We start from the raw sequence: 20,639 nt of genomic DNA, 5'->3' as shown, positions 1-20,639 counted from the left end.
CAGACTCTTCCCTTGATGCCGGCAACAGTCCTTTCCAGCAGGGAGAGTTTCCTACTCTTGCCGAAAGCATTTTGTTCTCCACTGTCACAGCACAGTGCGTGAAATTGGTTTGAGTCATTGTAACCAGTTAGTCCTGTTCCTTTCCAGACTCCTGAGTCCTCATGGAAGAGAAGCTTGCAAGGCAGCAACCAAGGGCTGCGTGTGTCAGGGTCTCACAGACTCCCTTTTGGCCTTTAAGTGTCCGTTCTCATCCATTCCTCCGTCCTCAGTGAACTTTGATGGAGTATTTCCGCAGTTTCAGAAACTGGAAAAGCTTGTCTTTCGTCCGCTTCTTCAGGGCCATCAGGGCTCTAGTTTTCTCCTCCAAATCTTGATCTATGGCAAAAATGATCTTAGCTCTCTCCTCTGCCTTCTTGTCTCCAGAGTTTTTGAAGAGCCTCTGTAGTGATTCTTGGTCTATGTTTTCAAAGATGTTGCCCACAGCTTTCTTACGAGCAGCTGTGTCGAAGTGGTAGCCGTTGATGGACGGGCTTACTCTTAGAGACGTGGACATGACAATGTCTTGGTGGCTGCGCTTTGCTTTCATCGATGTGAGATCTTCCAGAAGTGGGCTCCCGGGCTCCAGAGAGTCTGTAGCAAAATCACGCCCGGACTGCTATTTAAAGTGTGAGCAAAAGCTCCGGGCTCAAATTACACTGATGACATCAGAGTGATCTCCAAGAAGGCTAATCACAGACGGGTTTAACAGTTGAGTTGCCAATATCCTGCTCTTGTGCAAAATATTGCTCGAAATTGTTAACAGTGATCAGAAGCAGGGGTGTGGAGACTTCTTTTTATTTCATCTGTGACAACAGGATTATACAGACTCGGACCCTTCTTACAAAAGTAACCAAAACCAGAAAAGTGCAAAGAGAAGACACAAGCAACGTGGTTTAGACTCTCAAAATCTTTCCAAACAACAATCGAAACAAGAGTTTCTGTAACCATAACAAAGCTTTAGTTCCCAGAGAAGCTTTTAAAGTGCACTCCAAACATTCGGCAGCCCACTTCAGTGTTCTTCGGACATCCTCTCCAGGGCAACCTGAGAGCTACTAAGAGAAAGCTTAATAATCAAGGGTGACACTTGGGAGTATGTCTCATTGTACAGAATGAGAGTTTCCCTGCCACACGCTGACATGACATAGCCCGAAAAGTGACTTTTCAGAGACTATGTACAAGTGCTAATCTAGCATCACTGAATAAAATTGTAATACAATATAATAACAATAGACAATATCGCCCTAGGCTTATGTATATATGAATATTAATAGCTATCAGAAAAGTGAGGAGGAAGAGTTAATCAGGTTCTTTATGTATATAACATCCAAAAGAAATGAGTTGATCTTTTTTCCTTTAAAAGTGATTTTGGCATCACCCAGAACAGTACCATCTTCTAAATAATTTAAATTTGCTCTTCCCTACCTTCCACAATATTCAGCCAGTCATCACCCCCACTGACTGTATGGAGCACTTGCATTCAGCTGGAATGCTAAATGTCAACTTCAAAGGGCCTCAGAGACTTCTCTTTATGGACTTTATACCTTGTCCACTTTCTAGTACTTGAAGAAAGCAGGGCTAGTTTTAGGTTTCCTCTGAGATATTCAAGAAGCCCTGGTGGTGCTGTGGTTAAGTACTCAGCTGCTAATCAAAAGGTTGGCGGTTGAAAACCACCAGCCACTATGTGGGAGAAAGATGTGACGGTCTGCTGCCATTAAGATTACAGCCCTGGAAACCCTATGGGGCAGTTCTACTCTGTATATTCTATGAACTATTCTGTCCTACAGGTCGCTCTAAGTTGGAATTGACTTGATGGCAACTGGTTTGGTTTTTCTGAGCTATTCAAACCTTGTCTAGAAAGTACATAAAGGGAGATAGTATGGGGAAGGTATCTTCTAGAAAACTGAGCTAGAAACTGTTTTTATACATATTCATTCTTTTCTTCGTTTACTCACTTAATCAACAAATATTTATTAAAGTTCTACTATAAGCCAGCATTTTCTTAGAATTTAGAAATATAACAGTGAACCAAACCAAACCAAACAAAATCCCTGCCTTATCTTAATGGAGTTTATATTCTGAGGGAAATAAACAATATAAAAAAATGCATATTTCAAATATAGAGGCTGTCAGAAAGTAATAAAGCAGAATTGTATAGAAATAGCAGGGGAGTGTTGAAACGTTCATAGAATATTTAAGGACTTCTTCTCTTAAAGTGACATTGTGCAAAGATCTGAAGGAGGTGAGGGAGTGAGCCCTGTAGCTATCTGAAGAAAGGGTGTTCTAGGCAGAGGGAACAGCAAGTGCAGACAGCTGAAGACAAGAGTATGTCTGTAGAACAGCCAGGGGCCCTGCGTGGGTGGAGCACAGTGAGCAGGGAAGAAGTGGGAGGAGATGAGGCCGGGGTGAGGAAGCAGTGGGAAGTGGGAGCATCGGATCTTGTATGGCCTTGCAAGCTTTTGTCATGCGCTCAACTTTTACTCTGAATGCAATAGGTAGCCACTGGAGAGTTTTAAGTGAAGAAATGACATGATTTTTTTTTCAATCCTTTCAAAAGTTAACTATCACTTCTTAGTAGAGGATAGATTTTAGGGAGGCAAGCGTGGGGAAGCTGGAAAACAAGTTAGGAAGCTTTCAAAATAACCCAGGCAAAAGATGATGTGGAGGTAGTGAGAACGGATCAGATTCTGGCCGGGTTATGAAGGTAAAGCCAATGGAATTTCTAAGGATCCCATGTGAGGAGTGAAAGACAAACAGGGGACTAGGATGCTGTCTTCCTGCAGGATGTCTCCACCAAAGAATTTGCTTGGTGGGCTGGTGTTCAGATCATCAACTGTGGCAGCCGTTGTTTATTCCTGTTTTCTGTGGAAGACTCCTAAGTGGGGTTTAAAAATTAACTTTTCCCAAAGGATTTGGTCCTTGTCCATGACTACTGTCTTAGTCATCTTGTGCTGCTATAACATAAATACTACAAGTGGGTGGCTTTAACAAACAGAAATGTATTTTCTCACAGTTTAGGAGGCTAGACGTCTGAATTCAGGGTGCCGGCTCTAGAGGAAGGCTTTCTCTCTCTGTGGGCTCTGGGGGAAGGTCCTTGTCTCTTTGATAATTCTAGAGAATTCTCAAACCCAAAGGAGTAGTGGGAGCCAACAGGTCAGAAGTTAGGGGGATGGGGATCCCAGAGCTTATAGCTAGCATCCTCAGGGAGTAGAAGGACCCCCCTACATTTCAAACCAGCAGATGAGAAATGAGGAACACCTGGGGAATCCCAAGCTTGTGGCTAGCATCTGAGGTCTTGGGCAGACTTGGCAGTCTGGAGGACTGTGTTTTCACTGGTTAGGTCTGAACTAGCTCCAGGTGGTTTGGGTCAGAAGCAGAAGTGCTGCATGTACAGCTGGTGTCAGAACAGAAGTGGCAGAAAAATGAAAAGTGAGGATTTGATATGTTCCTATACACCTATGTTCCGCTGCCTACAACTATGGATTGACTGGCATATAGATCACACCTTTGTGGAAGCCCATATTCATCGCTAATAAAAATTAGTTATTATTATTATGGCAACAAGGATTTACTGCATTTTTATTATGTGTCAAGTAGTTTTCATAACTGACCTTAATTAATGTCATTACTCAAGGCTTCATCAAGCTTCTCATGGCTTACTCTTTCCTAAGGTGATTCCCTGTGGGCTCGTGGCTTTTATTATCACTAATTCATTGATTATCCCAAATTTTTATTCCCAGGGTATACCTGTTCTATGACATACAGATTCACTTATCTAACTATCTAATCAGTGCATGTATATATATAGAAATATGGTACAGACATCTATTCAGTTACGCATGTCAGAAACCTGGCCATCATCCCTCATACTTCTCTCCTCTTTTCCCTCTCTATATAATTTATCAGTCAATTCTATCCACAAAATATTTCTCATACCCATCCATTCTCTCTCTTTCTTCACTGCTACTATCTTAGGTCAAACCTCTGTATGGTGGATGCTGTTATGAGCAACCGAGAACTGCCTTCATCATTTTCCCAGATGCTCAGCTGTCAGCTGCCTTCAGGGATTGTCACCATTGAAGAAGGCCAAGTCACCTGAGGGCACACCTCCCCCCTCTTCTTGGTGTGGCTTCATCAAGTGACTGATCAAGGGGATATAAAGCCCACCCATCTCCAGCTCTGAGGGGTCAGTCTCACTTACGAGCATCTTTAGGATCACCTGAGTCCACCTCTGTCAAATCCTGTGCTCTTCCTTTCCCATCTGCAGTTGTTGATCCCAACAGAGCTCCATTATACATCACTTGCCTGCCGATCTCCATTGAAGAGTTTGCTTCCCTGGGAGCTCAACCTGTGACACCTGTTACGGATTGAATTGTGTCCCCTAAAAGGATGTTGACGTCCTAAGCCCTGTACCTGTGAATGTGACCCTGGTTCAGGTTAGGTTTTTTTTTGTTATATGAATGAGGATATACCGGAGTAGGGTGGGTTCTAAACTTAATCCCTTCTGAGTGTCTCTTATAAAAAGGGAAAATAGAGAGACACACACGCAGGAGGAAGATGGACACCATGTGACAACAGAAGCAGAGGCATCTACAAGCCCAGGAATACCGAGGATTGCCAGCAGCTACTAGAAGCTTAATAGGATCATGAAGACTCTTCCACTAAAGTCAACACAGAGAAAGCAGAGCTCTGCCAATGACCTGAATTTGGACTTCTAGCTTCCGAAACTTTGAGACAATAAATTTTATTCTTTGAAGCCACAACTTTGTGGTATTTAGTTATGGCGGCCTTAGCAAAGTAAGACTCACCCATCATCTCTTACCTGGACTAGGATCAAACTTCTTTCCTAGTACTTCTGCTTCTACTTTCCCTCCACTTTCTACCCAGAACCCTGAATAATATTTTATAATAAGCAGTCTGATCAGGCCACTCTTGCCATTACTTTTAGGATTAGCCCAAAAATCTTAACATGGCATTTTTAACATGGCTCGTTCTACTTCACAACTACTGCAGCATCATATGTTCCCATTCTTCCCTTTGTGACTTTATGTTTCTTGACTGTGCCATGCTTGTTCCTGCCTTGGGTCTTTACACATGTTCTTCCTCTATCTGGAATGTTCTTCTCTCTCTCTCTCTTTTTTAGTCTCAGCTGTTTTCTTGTTATTAGCTGCCTTTGAGTTGGCCCTGACTCATGACAACCCCATGCACAACAGGATCAGACTGTTGTGATCCACAGACTTTTCATTGGCTGATTTTTGGAAGTAGATCACCAGGTCTTTCTTCCTATTTGTCTTAGTCAGGAAGCTCTGCTGAAACATTTTCAGCATCACAGCAACATGTAAGCCTCCACTGATAGATGAGTGGTGGCTACACATGAGGTAAATTGTCCAGGAAATGAACTCAGAAGGTAAGAATTCTACCACTTCCCTTAGCTAGGTAACTCCTATTCATTCATCGCATCTCAACTGAAAGATACTTGCTCAGGTAGGCCTTCCCTGATCCTTCTAGACTAGATCAGATTCTCTTGCCAATACACCCTTTACTCTTCCTTAGCAGCTCTTGTTACAAAACAACAACAACAAAAATAAAACAGTTGTCACTGACTCAGTGACAACCCCGTGCGTGTCAGAGTAGAACTGTATGCCATAGAGTTTTCAATGGCTGATTTTTTAGAAGTATATCACCGGGCCTTTCTACTGAGGCATCTCTGGGTGGACTCAAACCTCCAACCTTTCATTTAGCAGCTGAGTTCATTAATGGTTTGTACCACCTAAGGGCTCCCAGTAGCACTTATTACAGTTTGCATATATACATTTACTTTCGTGATTACTTACTAAACTCTATCTCCTCCAAGAGCAGGGATCACCAGATCTACCTTACTTGCTAATGTGTCCAAAGTTCCTAGATCACCTAGTCTAGAGATAATTTCCATGGTAATGTTAAATAACAATGTGTTCAATTATATTTAACTCTCATAACAGCTCTATCCAATAGAAACAATTGCAATTACCATGTTACAGATTAGAGAACAGAGGTGATAAACACTTTACTCCCTGTGGGAGGCTGAATAATGGCCTCCAAAGATGTCTATGACCTAATCCCTAAAACCTGTGGATAGGTAGCTTTATATGGCAAAAAGCTCTTGGAATGGTGAGATGATCCTGGATTATCCAGGTGGGACTGATGTAATCACAAGGCTTCTTATAAGAGGGAGGCAGGAGACAGGAGGAAAGATGCTACACCGCTGGCTTTGAAAATGGAGAAAGGGACCATGAGATAAAGAATGTAGGTGGATTCTAGAAGCTGGAAAAGACAAGAAACAGATTCTCCCCCTGGAGCCTCTAGAAGGAACACAACCCTATGGACCCATTTTAGACTTCTGATCTCCAGAGCTATAAGATAATAAATTTGCATTGTTCTAAGCTACTAAGTTTGTGGTAATTTGTTATAGCAGCAATAGGAAATTAATATACTACCCAAAGTTTTCAACTATGATAAGAGCATTTGAACCCAAAGACATCCTGACTCCAAAGTCTATGATCTTAAACTCTATGCTGTGTTGGTCTCTAATTAGCTACAAACTCTTTCTCTTCCCAAAGCTTGAATAATCTTTTTACATGACATTGAGCAGCTGTCTGTGAGTACTAGCTAAAAGCATTCAGATGAATTTGAGAGATGAAGGAGTTCCAAAATTGTTTGGAGGACAAGCCCGTCTACAGGGAAACGATGCCGATTTCTGCTTCCCAGAAATGTGTCAGGACGGTTAAGGTTATGATTTGCTGATGCTCCTTGCCAAGGGTAACTTCATATATGCTTGAACAGCCTTAACAGCTGTCACCCTGTTCTTCCTCTACTTTTTATAAAGATTTTCAGTGAATGATGTGGACAGCAAGATCTGAAACATTACTGGAAGGGATTCACACATCGTATGTCGACAGGACAATATCATATGGGCACCTTACAGGATTTTTGCTTTCTGAAGTAAACACAGGAGGTAATGAAGGTTGTTTAAGAAAAGAAACTTCTGGGTCAGTGTGTTTCTTCTAGGTGCCAATTTTCCAGTGTTTGTTCCTTATCATGCAAAGACATTGAATGTCTATTTGCCAGTTAGAAATGTGCTTGGTTAATATTCTGTCTGATGAAGAGATTTAAGAAAACAAAGGGAAAAAAAGAAAATTAACATTTATTAAGTGACTAGTATACCCAGCTTCCTACATATAATGTATAATTTCTCTTCACAACAATACCAGAGATAGATATTATTGACCTCCATTTTCAGCCCCATCAGGAAATTGGGCTCAGAGAGGCTAAACGACTTGCCAAAGGTTAAGTGGTGGAGCCAGAATTAATTTCCAGATTACTTTTTAATCTCCAAAATCTTTCCTGGGAAGGCTTTTCTCACCCTTTCCTGCGTTGTTTCCCTCCCCTGTTTGTATTACCAGCACCCCGTGTTTACCTTTCTAGATAAAAAAGTATGACTTAATTTTATTTATATCTCCAGAGGCTGGTACATAGTATGCATTCAATAAATATTTATTGAATGATTGCATGAATAAGAGAAACAAAGTAAGTGCACAGAATTTTCTCCAGTTCTGACTTTGTATACCAATTTGCCTCCCTAGTAATTTCCAGGATATGAAGACAGTATAGACGCTAGCAATTGGAAAATTGTATCCTAAACTTCAGTGGGATTATCTCTGGACATTTTTTGCTTTAACAACAAAAGCCTGAATTACAATTTACAAAGTGTATTCACATATACTATCTCATTCTGACTTTCACAATGCCATTGTTATTACTATCCCCATATTACAGATGAGGAAACTAAGTGTTACAGAAGTTAAGTTTGCCAACATCTTGGAAATAATTAAATGACGGAGTTGGTCCTGGACCTGGTCTTCTGATTCCAAATCCTACATTTTTTTTTTCTTTTTCTGCCCTGACATAGCTTCTTGGTTACTTTCATTATTTACACATCTCTTATAGTTGGAAAATTCTACCACAACTTTTCTTTTAATTTGTCTTTTCATTTATATATTTATTCACTGATTTATAACAACATAGAATCATTCACAAATATTTGTTGAATGCTTACTACGTGCCAGCTACAATGCTATATGAAATACTCTGTTATACATTGAGGAGGAGCCTTGGTGGCATAGCGGTTAAGAGCTCGGCTGCTAACCAAAAGGTCAGCAGTTCAAATCCACCAGCTGCTCCTTGGAAACCTTATGGGGCAGTTCTACTCTGTCCTATAGGGTCACTATGAGTCAGAATCAACTCAGCAGTACATACATACAACAACAACAATACATTGGGCAATAGAGGACATGGTCCTTGTGGTTATGGAGGTTGTGATCTACAGAAAAGAGAGACTTTCAAAAAATAAACATTTAAATATGTATATAAAGAAAGTTTTTATAAGTGTTAGGAATGAAAAGCATAAGATGATATAAAGGAAGAAGCAAGGTGAGGCATAATCTAGGTTGGTCAGGTCATGAAGAGCCTTTCTAGAGAGCAACATTTGAACTGAAACTTAAAGTAAATGTAGAAAGTAACCAGGGGAAGAGCCTGTGCAAAGGCTGTGAGGTGGGCATGAGTTTGAATGACAGGAGAACGGACACAAAGACCAAGTGGCTGGGAAACAGAAACTCGAGAAGAGAGGCCAATGATGCTAGATCGGTAGGCAGAGGCCAAATGATGTAGGGCAGTGAAGGTCATATCAAGGATTTAAAATTTTATCCTAAGTGCAATGGGAAATCTTTTAAAAGTTATAAGCATGGAAGAACTGCTGTTTGTTTTGTTTTGTTTTTAATTACCCTGGCTGTTGGATCATCAAAGAGAACAATGTTGTTTCAGATATTAAGCAGATTATTCTGAATGTATTTTGGAAATACTCAGTGGAACTTGGTGATGAACTGGATAGGAGATGGGGTAATAAGGATCAAGAGGGGCTCCCAGAGTTTGGTATTGAGACACTTGGTGGAGAAGGCTGAGGTAAGGTGAAAGTGGAGAAGATTTGAGGGAAAGATCAAAGGTTCACTTACGCACACTGTGAAATGACTGGGAAATAGCCAAGAAGACATTGGGTATATAATTCTAGAGCTCAGAGGATAAATCTTAAATGTAATTTTAATTATTTCTTCTTTTTCAAAATAATAATTCTTCAGATGTCAACATCAGCTGCTGCTTTCTTTGCCCTGTTTATATATAAATCGAGAACCCAGAACAATACATGGCACAAAATAGACTTTAAATAAATAGTGGTAGAATTATTTTACATAGAAGAAATTCCAACACCCAGAGAGGGCTAAGTTACATACAAAAACGAACCAGCTGCTTAGCGGCCACGTTGTTTCTTTCCATCCACTGCTGGAATCTCCTCAATTTTCTACACTTGGAATTGAAACCCCAATCATTCTTCTTAGTAATTGTTTTCAGGGTCTTTATTCCACATTTTTGTATAAAACCTATTCTAGATTTCCATCCCTTCTATAATTGTGGTTAATCTCTTTTTTTAATTCATCCGAAAACATAATTTCTTTCAGTAAATTTTATTTAGAACATTTTCTAGCCTTAATCATTGCTGATGCGGAAGGATAGTAGTCTTATTTAGAAACTTTGATTTTGACATTTATTTTGATCATAGAGAGGAACTAGTTATAAATTCCTAAGCAGTGCAAATTTCAAAAAAGAAGAGGAAATGTGTTTTCAAAGCCTTCAGTCAAAATATGGGAGGAAGGAATCCACTACTTCGTTGGAAAGAATTACAGCCAAGCTCATTTTTTTTTCAAAGAGCTTCTTTTTAAATGATGGTTTTGCATGTGAAATGGAACAGCTGTCTTTGCTTAAACCATCAGTCTATATTTGAAATATTTTCTGAAAAAAGGAAATAAAGATAAGCGGTTCCTTTTTAAAATTTTAATTAGCTGCTCAGATTCAGATATTGAGCCCGGGGTATTTATAGCTTCTTTAAAAAGAAAACAGTTGTAAACGTAAACAGACATGTTTTTCTCAGGAAGTGAACATGAGATAAATATATGTATTTATAGTAGCACGTGTGTTTCTAAGATTTATGACTAAAGACAAACTCATTCTTTATGAACCATCTCCTGCCACATCTAGCTCGCACCCACTCAATGTGAGCTTCTGGCTGAGAGTGGGGACAGGGGCATATTTCAGTCTTCTTAAAGTGGGGCTCCTAGGACAAAGGAGAATTTCTTGCATGCGCCTCCAGATTTTGTAAGTAGTGCTGCAAACAATGTCCAAGGCCACGTCTAAAGCTCATCTTCTGTGTTTTGCTTTTTTGTAATCTCTTCGTTTAGCAGGGTACAGTCACATCTGCCTATTCTCTCTGCAAACAAATAAAAAAACCAACTCATGGCAACCCCATGTGTGCAGAGCGGGACTGCTGCATAGGTTTTTTTAAACAATATTTTATTGTATTCTCAGTGAGAGTTTACACAGCGTATTAATTCCTATTTAACAATTTCTGTACAAATTATTCGGTGACATTGATTACATTTTTCACAATGTGTCAACATTCTCATTAATTCGGTTCTGGTTTTTCGCCTTTGGTAATCTACTTTCCCTGCCCCCTTACCTCCTCATCTTTGCTTTGGGGTAATTGTTGGCCATTTGGTTTCATACAGATGATTTTGTAAAGGACCACAGTATTCATGGGTTATATCGTCTATTTTATGAGCCTCTCTGTTATTTAGCTAAAAGGTAACCTCAGAGGAAAGTTCTGTTTCAAGGTTTAAAGACTATCTCAGGGTGATAGTCTTGGGTAGTACACCAGTCTTATGCAGTTCGATAAGTCTGGACATTTTAACAATTTGAGTTGTGTTCCACATTTTTCTCCTCTTCATTCTATCAGGATCCATCTATTGTGGCCCTGATCAGAATGGTTGAAGGTTGTAGCCTAGGACCATTTAGTTCTTCTGGTCCCAGGGTAGATGAGGCCGGGGTTCCTGTAGGCTTATAGCTCTGTAGACTAGTTTCTTCTTTGAAACTTTGGTTTCCTTCTTTCTATTTTGCTCCAGATGAGTTGTATCTTAGATGCTTGCTCACAAGCTTTTAAGACCCCAGAGAGCTTGCGAGCAGCCCACGAGACTATGGTCCCCAGCAAGCACTTACCAAACTAGGTTGTAGAACATAAACTTTGTGTATTATATTATGCCAATTGACCGGGTTGTCCCACGAGACTATGGTCCTAAGCCTTCAAACTCAGAAAACCAGATTCACAAGGTGTTTGGTTGTGTCTAAGAAGTATCCTTACCTGTTCTCCCTACGTGGTTTATTATACGTATGAATATATATGCATACACACACATAGCTGTATATGCATACACATATAGATACATCTATATGTATATATGTATGTACACACATGTATATCCATATACATACATGCATATATACATACATATGTAACTGCATACATGGGTTTTTTTTTAATTGTTGTTGGTGTTGTTGCAAAAATATATATGTCTTATTCTTTACCAAAAATGTTCTTTTTTCTTGTGTATTTCTTAGTGGCATCATTTACCTTGATCAAGCTGTGTGCACTGAACCCACATTTGGTGCTACCTTTCCCATCACCCAAAATAACAAGTGACTATCTAGCGTATGATTCCCTCTCTCTCCTCCACCCATCCCTGGTAACCAAAAATGAACATTGATCTGTGTATATACACTTACTCTTGTCTTCTTATAAAAGTGTGGTCATAGACTATTTGTCCTTTTGTGATTGACTTATTTCACTCAGCGTAATGTCCTCCAGATTTATCCATGTAATAACATGTTTTGAGAACTCATCATTATTCTTCATGGCTTCATAGCACTTCATTGTATGGATGTACCACATTTTGTTTATCCATTCATCCATTGATGGGCACTTAGATTGTTTCTATCTTTTTGCTGTTATGAATTGTGCTGCAATGGACATAGACGTGCATATGTCTGTTCGTGTCTCTTTTATTAGATCTCTGGGGTATATTCCTCTGAGTGGGATTGTTGGATCATAAGGTATTTCTATTTCTAGTTTTTTGAGCAAGTGTCATACCATTTTCCAGAGTGGTTGTACCATTTTACAATCCCACCAACAGTGGATAAGGATTCCAATCTCCCCACATCTTCACCAGCATTTGTTGTTTTCTGTTTTGTTTTGTTTTGTTTTTTCCTTTATCAGTGTCATTTTGACAAGGGAGAGATGGTATCTCATTGTAGTTTTAATTTGCATTTCTTTAATGGCTAACAATCTTGAGCATTTTTTCATGTGTTTGTTGGCTGCTTGAATGTCCTCTTTGGTGAAGTGTCTGTTCACATCCTTTGCTTATTGTTTAATCGCATTGTTTGTCTTTTTGTTATTATGTTGTTCAAGTTCTCTATATATTTTAGAGATTAGACCTTTATCGAATATGTTGGTCTCAAAGATTTTTTCCCAATCTATAGCTGTCTTTTTACTCTTTTGATGAGCACAAGCATTTAATTTTTAGGAGGGTCCAGTTATCTAATTTGTCTTCTGCTGTTTGTACATTTGTAGTTGTGTTTGATAATCTATTTTTTGGAAAAAAAATTAGTTCCCATAGTTTTGTCCCTATGTTATCTTCCACTAACTTTATAGTTGTAGCCTTAACATTTAGGTCATTGATCAATTTTGAGTTAGTTTTTATATATGTTGTGAGGTATGGATTCTGTTTCATTTTCCTGCAAATGGATATCTAGTTTTGTCAGCACCATTTATTGAAGAAACTATTTCTTCCCCATTGGACGGACTTCGACCCCTTGTTGAAAATCAGTTGTCCATAAACGGCTAGATTTATTTCTGTGTTCTCAATTATATTCTAGTGGTCTATATGTCTATCATCGAACCAGTACCAGGTCGTTTTGATTACTGTGGCAGTACAGTATGTTTTGAGGCTGGGATGTGTGAGGCTTCTAACCATAGGGTTTTTATGACTGTGACCTTTCAAAAACAGATCACTAGGCCTTTGTTCTGAGGTGTCTCTGGGTAGGTTCGAACCACCAATCTTTTGGCTTAATCATTTGTGCCACACAGAGACTCCCTCTCTGCTGTCCTACCTAATTCTGTCTGACTTTGCAGGAATTATAAGCGGACCAAACTTGTGTGGGGCATAGAGAAAACAGAAGATGTTAAAGAAGAGCAATCTGGTCAGCAAAGATTTCCACGGCCACTGAGGGGCAACTGAAGCCCTAACTGCTTCATCAGGTGAAGCAAATACTCAGTAGAAACAACACACCCCAGTTTAAAAGCTCAAAAGGTTATTATTTCAAAGCAAAATTAGGTTTGTCTGAAAGGTGCCTAAGGGTAGAACTAAGTCCAATATGTAAGTTCTGGAAGACAGATTTTGACTCAGTACAATTAAAGACATTTATTCCATGAGAGACTAAGTGAGAGCATTCAAGTGTAGTCAGCAGGACCACTTAGTAGGTATGTTGTAAAGGCATGCATATAGTGGAAATAGACCAGTGTTTATTAGGCTTTTAGTCCATGACTTATAGCCTGTGTCCCTGAATTACATACACATATATAAGTGTAACAATTTTGTTTCAGTTATTATATATAAGAACACGCACCTGTGTGTGTGTGTGTGTGTGTGTGCGTGTGTGTGTGTGTGTGTGTGTGTATGTAGGGTTGCTATGGGTCAGAATCGACTCGACAGCAATTTTTTTTAGATATATGTATGTGTATATATATGTATACACACGTGTGTATATATGTATGCATGTATGTATGTATATGTATGTATATGTATGTATATACATACATATACATATATATATATACACACACACCAGATGCCATTGAGTCAATTCCAACTCATGGTGACCCCACATATATCACAGTAGAAGTGTGTTCTGCAGAGTTTTCAATAACTGATTTTTTGGAAATAGATCACCAGGCCTTTCTTCCAAGATGCCTCTGGGGTAAACTTGAATCTCCAACCTTTTGGTTAGCAACTAAGAACATTAACCGCACCAGCCAGGGACTCCACAGTGGACATATGTAGGTGATAAACATAATAACTGAGACACACATTTTAAAAAGAAAGTTAAATTTACCAGTTTTATGCTCTGTTATGTTTTCCATTCTATTGTATGCTATTCTCTCATTTAAAAAAAGTGCTGGTCACAACCCACTAAACTGATTTTATAACTCACGAAGGGGTCATAACTTGCCATTTGAAAATCATTGTACTAGACGATGTTAATGACACCTCCAACACTCCAGCATAGGAGATAGTCATCATTTTCTTCAATAAACGTTTCAATAACAAGTTGTTGCTGTTGCTTTTCACAATGGTATAAAGACCTTCAACATAGTCACACTAGAATGGCAGATAATCCAGTACTGCTGCCATCACTACAATCATTACTAGAACTATTAAAAATGTCTCTAGAACTATTGTAGAACCACATATATTATTCATTCCTTTGTTAATTTATTCATTCATTCAATAAAATAGAATCGGGTGCCTTCCATCCACTTTACTGTGTCCTAAAGAAACAAATACTGTATATGTTTATAGTTCTGTTTGCCACACTTCCGAACATCCCAGAATGTTCCCTCTTCCATTTAGGCAGCAAGAGCTAATAAGATGGATGCTAGAGGACCAAGGTAGTAAGAAGGGACCAATGACAGAGGGCAATAATGGTGATTGGGTTTGGGATAGTGGTCATGAATAGCCTTGGGGAAAAATCGACAAAGCAGATCCGAACAGACTCCCAAGGCACTCAACAGCCACCTGTTTTAAGATGCATAGGGTGACAAATGACCCCCCTCTAGTTTACTATTTGGTGATACATAGACTTGAGGGTCCCTGAAATGCAGATAAGTTTTGTATCTGCTATAAAATCTAAGTATGTGTCTCTATAGAAAAACACTAGTTTTCTACTCAAGGATGTCAAATTTCAGGTTTTTAGACAGCCTAAAGAGGCAAGAACTGTCCTGGAAAGTAAGAGAAAGTACATTTAATATATGCAGGAGTTTCAGGATCAACTTAGAAATTATCACTCAGTAGGAATTTATTACGTATTTTATGTCTCAGATGCATAGGAAATGGATCATGGTCCCTGAGCTTTGTCTGTTTTTGTTTTGAACATTGATGAATAGGGCCATGATCATTGAACAATATTGATTAAGTGCTTACTAACCCCGTTAGAGTATATTAACCTTCATTTATTTTCATAGTTTTTCTTTTTAAAAAGTCCCTGACATCAACTTACTATGTTGCTTCTGTCTTTTTCTCCTCAAGGTGTAGTATCCTACACATACTCACAAATCTTGTTAAATGTTATTGCTATTTAATTATGTTCTGAATTTTACCATATATTAAATAATGCCTTAGTTATAAAAATGAAGTCAGCCGAAATGTTGGTAGAACCATGCCTTCTGTCTTATTATGTGGATTCTGGGACAAGAATGGTTCCACCATACATATTTAATAGATTAGATTTAGGTGGGTGAGGCGATTTTCTGTGGGTCACAAGCTGTTTTTAGGTGCCCCAGCAAGGATTAAAACAAAGCAGTGGCTGATCTCCTGCAAAATTGGGTAGTGGGAAAGTTTGTCTTTAGGGCCCCAGCTTCCTTCTCTTTTTTTCTCTCTAGGTGACAGATGCTGTCTCTTTTATTCAGACTCACTAACAAGGTAGAGAATCATCACTTTATACTTGTAAGCAAAGAAGAATCTATCTCTGTGGTGACTGTTAGAGGGGATATTTGCATTTAAGCCCATTTTCTCTCCACATAATGGTCATACCTCCCGGAGTCAATAGAAGCACATGGTCAACTCCCCTTACTGCTCAGGATTTCTACTCAGTTGTTTTAACTATTGAGCCTTACTGCATTTAACTGCCAGATTCCGGTTATCCATAAACCACAAAGTGTATATTGTGAGTCTGCTAAGTGTCTAGCGTGATGCTCACCTTATTTTTGACTTTCAAAAGTAATATGCACTGCACCGTGACAAGTTATGCTCACTTGAACTACGGTCGCTTCTCTGTCTCCAGTTTCCAGCTCATTTCCAGCATTCTGTTTGTCTAACCTTAAAGCCACTTCAGAACGCCGAGTTCTCGGACTTTCCTCTTGACCAATCAGGCTCCGTGTCCCCAGAGTGTACTGCAGTTCTTGGCATGACCGTTCACCCCCAGCCTTTAATACATCCGGAAGTTTGGAAGCACAGCCAGAGGCTGCGCTGTGAGCAGCTGTGAGGTTAAGCAGCTCCCTGGCCCTTCGTGTTTCTGAGTCCCAAATCCCTGGGGTTGCAGAAAAGGTTCAGGCTGTGTGAAAACCGGAATCTGGCTGTTCTGGTGTCTTCCACCTTCCTTCCTCTTTGTCCTTCTGGTAGAAAGTTACTGATGTAAGATGACACTTTAAAAAATAAATATCAAAGCAAGACTAAAATGCCACCTAAATATCAAACTTAGTCGAGTCTTCTGTTTGCCTAGAAACCAGTAAAAAACTGTGAAAGACTAAATCACAGCAAACCATCTATTTAACAGGTATTTGGGGAATGACCTTGTCTATTGGATCCCTTCCTCTAAAACCAAATACCATAATCATAGCATCTGAATACTTTAGAGCTGAGAGGGACCACAGAGTCTTTAGAAAGGAGGTGTGGGATAAGGATCAGCGTCACCCGCTGCGAAGCGAAGCTCAGGTTTTCTCTGGAAGTCTGCTACTGTTTCTTGATACCAGCAGGGTGAAGGAAGTAGAACCCAAGACTGTTTGTCAGAGACTTCCAGAACTGCAAGGGACAGCGAGAGATCTCACTGTTCATCTTCTGCCCCTGAGTCATTTGAGGGAAGGCAATTAGGGATTTCTCTTAACTTAGCTCCTCTCCTCTTGGGCATTGCTCGTCTCTGTTGACTTATCACTTATTTTTATTTTGATGATAGTAGTGGGAGAGGGAAAAATTCATTTCCTTTTTAGAAAAATGCTAGAGAAAGCTATAGTCTGAGAAGTTACAGTCTGAAATTGAACATCAGATGGATGGTTGCTGTAAATAATCAATCTTCTGGCAAGCAGAGTTCCAAGTCTGGGTAAGGAAAAGGAGGAAGGGGGAGTAATATTTCACAAGTTCCCCTTGCTCCAGGCAACTTTCATATACTTTACAAACTCTCACCGGAGTCCTTTAAGATAAATAGTCAGATGCTTGTGGAGACCTAGGTTCAATTAATAAATGAATGCAGAGGGTCTCATTTTGTTGTGGTTATTTGTTTTGATTTATCTGAATCCAAAACCAAAGTCTTTCCACCAAACTGTTCCATCCACCTTCCAGTTGCACCACCAGGGACTCCTAGTTAATACCCACATTGATTTTTGTCTCTCCCTCCCTTTTCCTCCCATGTCTGCATTCATGATGTGTTCTGCCCACATTATCACATTAAGTATATTGTCTAATATAATCCTCACAGCAATTCATTTAACTCGTGAGAATACTCAAGAATAGAGAAGTTGAGTGGCACAGATGCAATGGATATTCCAGCTTTGTGAGACTCTAGGACCCTGCTTTTCCCACAGTACCGCTACATTTGTGTGGGGCATTTGAAAGAGGGCTTTATGCATATTAATAATATTTCAGTTTTGTTAGACCCAAAAAACCAGAGGGGAGAACTCCACGATGAAACACTCCATGTAAATGGAGCCAAGAAGGAAGGAGAATCATGAATTAGATGAAAAGTCTAACAGTGCTTTGAGAGATGGATAACATAGACGTAAAACACTTTTCAAGGACTTGCTCTGTATCACAGTTTCTTTACTCAAGAATGTTGCAGACTAATGAGGAAGACAGACATGGAATAAAGAACTACCACTTCATCTCCACTCCACCCCAAGCCTACAAACATCTCTCTCCTAGTCTATCCTATCTTTATTGGTGGTAACAATATTCACCCAGGAGTTCTCTTTCTCGCCCATTTTGTTTCCTTTCTCTCCCACCTTACCTTCAATTCAGCAAATTCTGATGGATCAGCATCCCAGAATCTAGCTCACACCTCTACTGCTCCCACAGCATTATAAGCCATCATCATTTTTCACACAGACTACCACACAAGTTTTTTTCTAACTATCCTCACACACAGCACTCAAAATGCCTATTTTATAGCATAAAAAAAACCATAAAACCCAACCCATTGCTGTTGAGTCGATTCTGACTCATAGTGACCCCTAAGGACAGAGTAGAACTGCCTTACAGGGTTTCCAAGGCTGTAATCTTTATGGAAGCAGACTGCCACATCTTCGTCCTGCAGAGCAGCTGGTGGATTCAAAATGCCAACATTTCGGTTAGCATCCAAAAGCTTAACCACTGCATCACAGAGCTCTTTTATGACAGCATAGACCCCTGCATAAAATCCTTCAGTAGCTTCACGAATAGAATAAAACCTGACTTTCTTATGTTGGACTACAAAGCTCTCTCCTTCAGCTTTAACCTCACTGACCTTTTCTGCCTCTTAACAGGTCAAGGGTGTTCCGGCTTTAGGACTTTTCCTGCCTTTTGTACTTATCTGCCCTTTGCATGTAATCACCCCTACCCCCCAGACCGCCTTATGACTTCTTTTTTTATCAGAGCAATTCCAGTTCTAATGTGGCTTTTCATAGGAGCAGACTCTTAGCTTTCAATTGAAAGTTCTTCCAACAACCAACTTTCTGTGCCATAACCCTACTTTACTTCATCCATAGTGTTTATCACTCTGTGAAATAATTTGTACGTGACTATATATAGCCTCTCGGTGAGTTCATACCACCAACCTTTAAGTTAGTAGCACAGTGCTTAACCCAAGGGACTCCTAGTTGAAACATACATTTATAATATTTATACTTACATATTTATAGTTATAATATTTCTGTCTATATATTGGTAATATATGGATATTTGAAGCCACCAAAAATATCTATCTCGTTCACCCAGCACCTAGAAGATTGTTTGTATATCATGGGGCTATGTAGCTATCTGTTGAATGACTATTTGAACTTGATGAGTACAGTAATAGAACTGTGCACAGATCATTTCTGGATAATCCCTGAACAAAAGCCTTTACCATAAATACTGCAACCTATTTCCCAGCTGAAGGCCAGGTTATCTCAAATGCAAAACGTTTATTACAAGATCGTATCTTTACACAAATAACTAACGCCTTCTACGTTTGTTTGCCAGCATACCCTCCCCCAGCAAGGTATTTTCATGAGTGCTGCTATGGCAATTTTTTTTTTACATGTTGCTGTAAAAAAATTAGCAGTGCTCTTACGAAAATACCATATGGGGGGTGGGGGAGGGCACGGCTGGCAAACAAACCTAGAAGGTGCTTCTTCTTTCTGTAAAAATACGGTACTTCGTTTGACCAACCTAAGTCTGTGAACAATGAACTTGAAATCTGTTTCTTTTATTCAAACCCCCAGAGGAATGAAAGAAATGATCAATATGTGATTTTGTATCAGTTAACAGATATGTAATATACTATTTCAGTGTGAAGGTCTAGATTTGAAACAATAATAACAAGTAGTTAATGCAAAAAGAATAACAAAGCAAATTAAATAAAATATATCCGGTTAAACCAAATCTGCTGCCATCGAGTCAATTCTGACTCATAGAGACCCTATAGAATAGGGTAGAACTGCCCTAGAGGGTTTCCAAGGCTGTAATCTTTAACGACGCAGACTGCCACGCCTTTCTCCCACCAACCTTTTGGTTAGCAGCTGAGCGCTTACCCACTGCACCATCCAGGCTCCTTATCAGGTTAAAGATCCCTGTAATTTACTTCTAGCTGCCCCCATTACTTAAGAACCAAAACAAGAGACTCTCAAACAGCTGCGATTTTCTTATGACTTGGCAAAAATAGGTTCATTTTTGAATTTGAGTTTAGGTTCTGCTAAAATGAGTCTGGCAGCTTATGCTGTAATTCATCATGTTGATCTGCTTAATTAAGTTTGTACTGATACCAGTTTCTGTTTCCTAAGTATAAAGCCTTTCAAGTGTGTTGAGTATTATAGATGAGTTCCGAAGTAGAAAAATAAAGTTTGTTCCAGTGGGCAAAGCCCAGGCTTCATGAATCAAAATCTTCTGATTCCCCTCACAGTGTACTACATAATCAGGGGTTGTTGTTGCTAGTTGCCATGAAGTCAATTCCAGCTCATGACAATCTCACTTGCTCAGAGTAGACTGCTCCATGTGGTGTTCAAGGTTGTGACCTTTCCAAAGCAGATCACCAGGATTGTTTTCCAAGGTGCCTCTGAGTAGGTTCGAACCACCAAGCTTTCAGCTAGTAGTAGAGCACTTAACAGTTTGTGCCACCTGATGTTCAAAAGCATCAATTCTTCTTGGGTCTTCCTTACTCATTATCCAGCTTTCACACAAATATCAGGCAACTGAAAATACCATGGCTTGGGTCAGTCTTACCTTAGTCCCCAAGTGACATCTTTGCTTTTTAACACATTAAATTGGTCTTTTGCAGCAGATATGCCCAGTGCAATGCGTCCTTTGATTTCCTGACTGCTGCTTCCACCGCTGTGGGTTGCAGATCCAAGTAAAATGAAATCCTTGACGACTTCAGTCTTTTCTCCATTTATCATGATGTTGCTT

The 20,639-nt window shown here is 39.6% G+C and overlaps 1 protein-coding gene across 1 annotated transcript; it reads right to left on the bottom strand.

Annotated features, from left to right (window-relative positions):
* Positions 1 to 265: 265 nt before the first annotated feature.
* Positions 266 to 586, bottom strand: TCIM (transcriptional and immune response regulator). Its single transcript, XM_004382071.1, has one exon. The coding sequence runs from the start codon at positions 584 to 586 to the stop codon at positions 266 to 268; it is 321 nt and encodes a 106-aa protein (XP_004382128.1).
* Between the last annotated feature and the right edge of the window lie 20,053 nt (positions 587 to 20,639).

The sequence above is a fragment of the Trichechus manatus genome, unplaced genomic scaffold, assembly GCF_000243295.1.
Source record: "Trichechus manatus latirostris isolate Lorelei unplaced genomic scaffold, TriManLat1.0 scaffold00090, whole genome shotgun sequence".
In the NCBI taxonomy this organism is placed as follows: Eukaryota; Metazoa; Chordata; class Mammalia; order Sirenia; family Trichechidae; genus Trichechus; species Trichechus manatus.
Note: the sequence above shows the minus strand (reverse complement) of the source record. Positions and strands in the feature narration are given on the sequence as shown.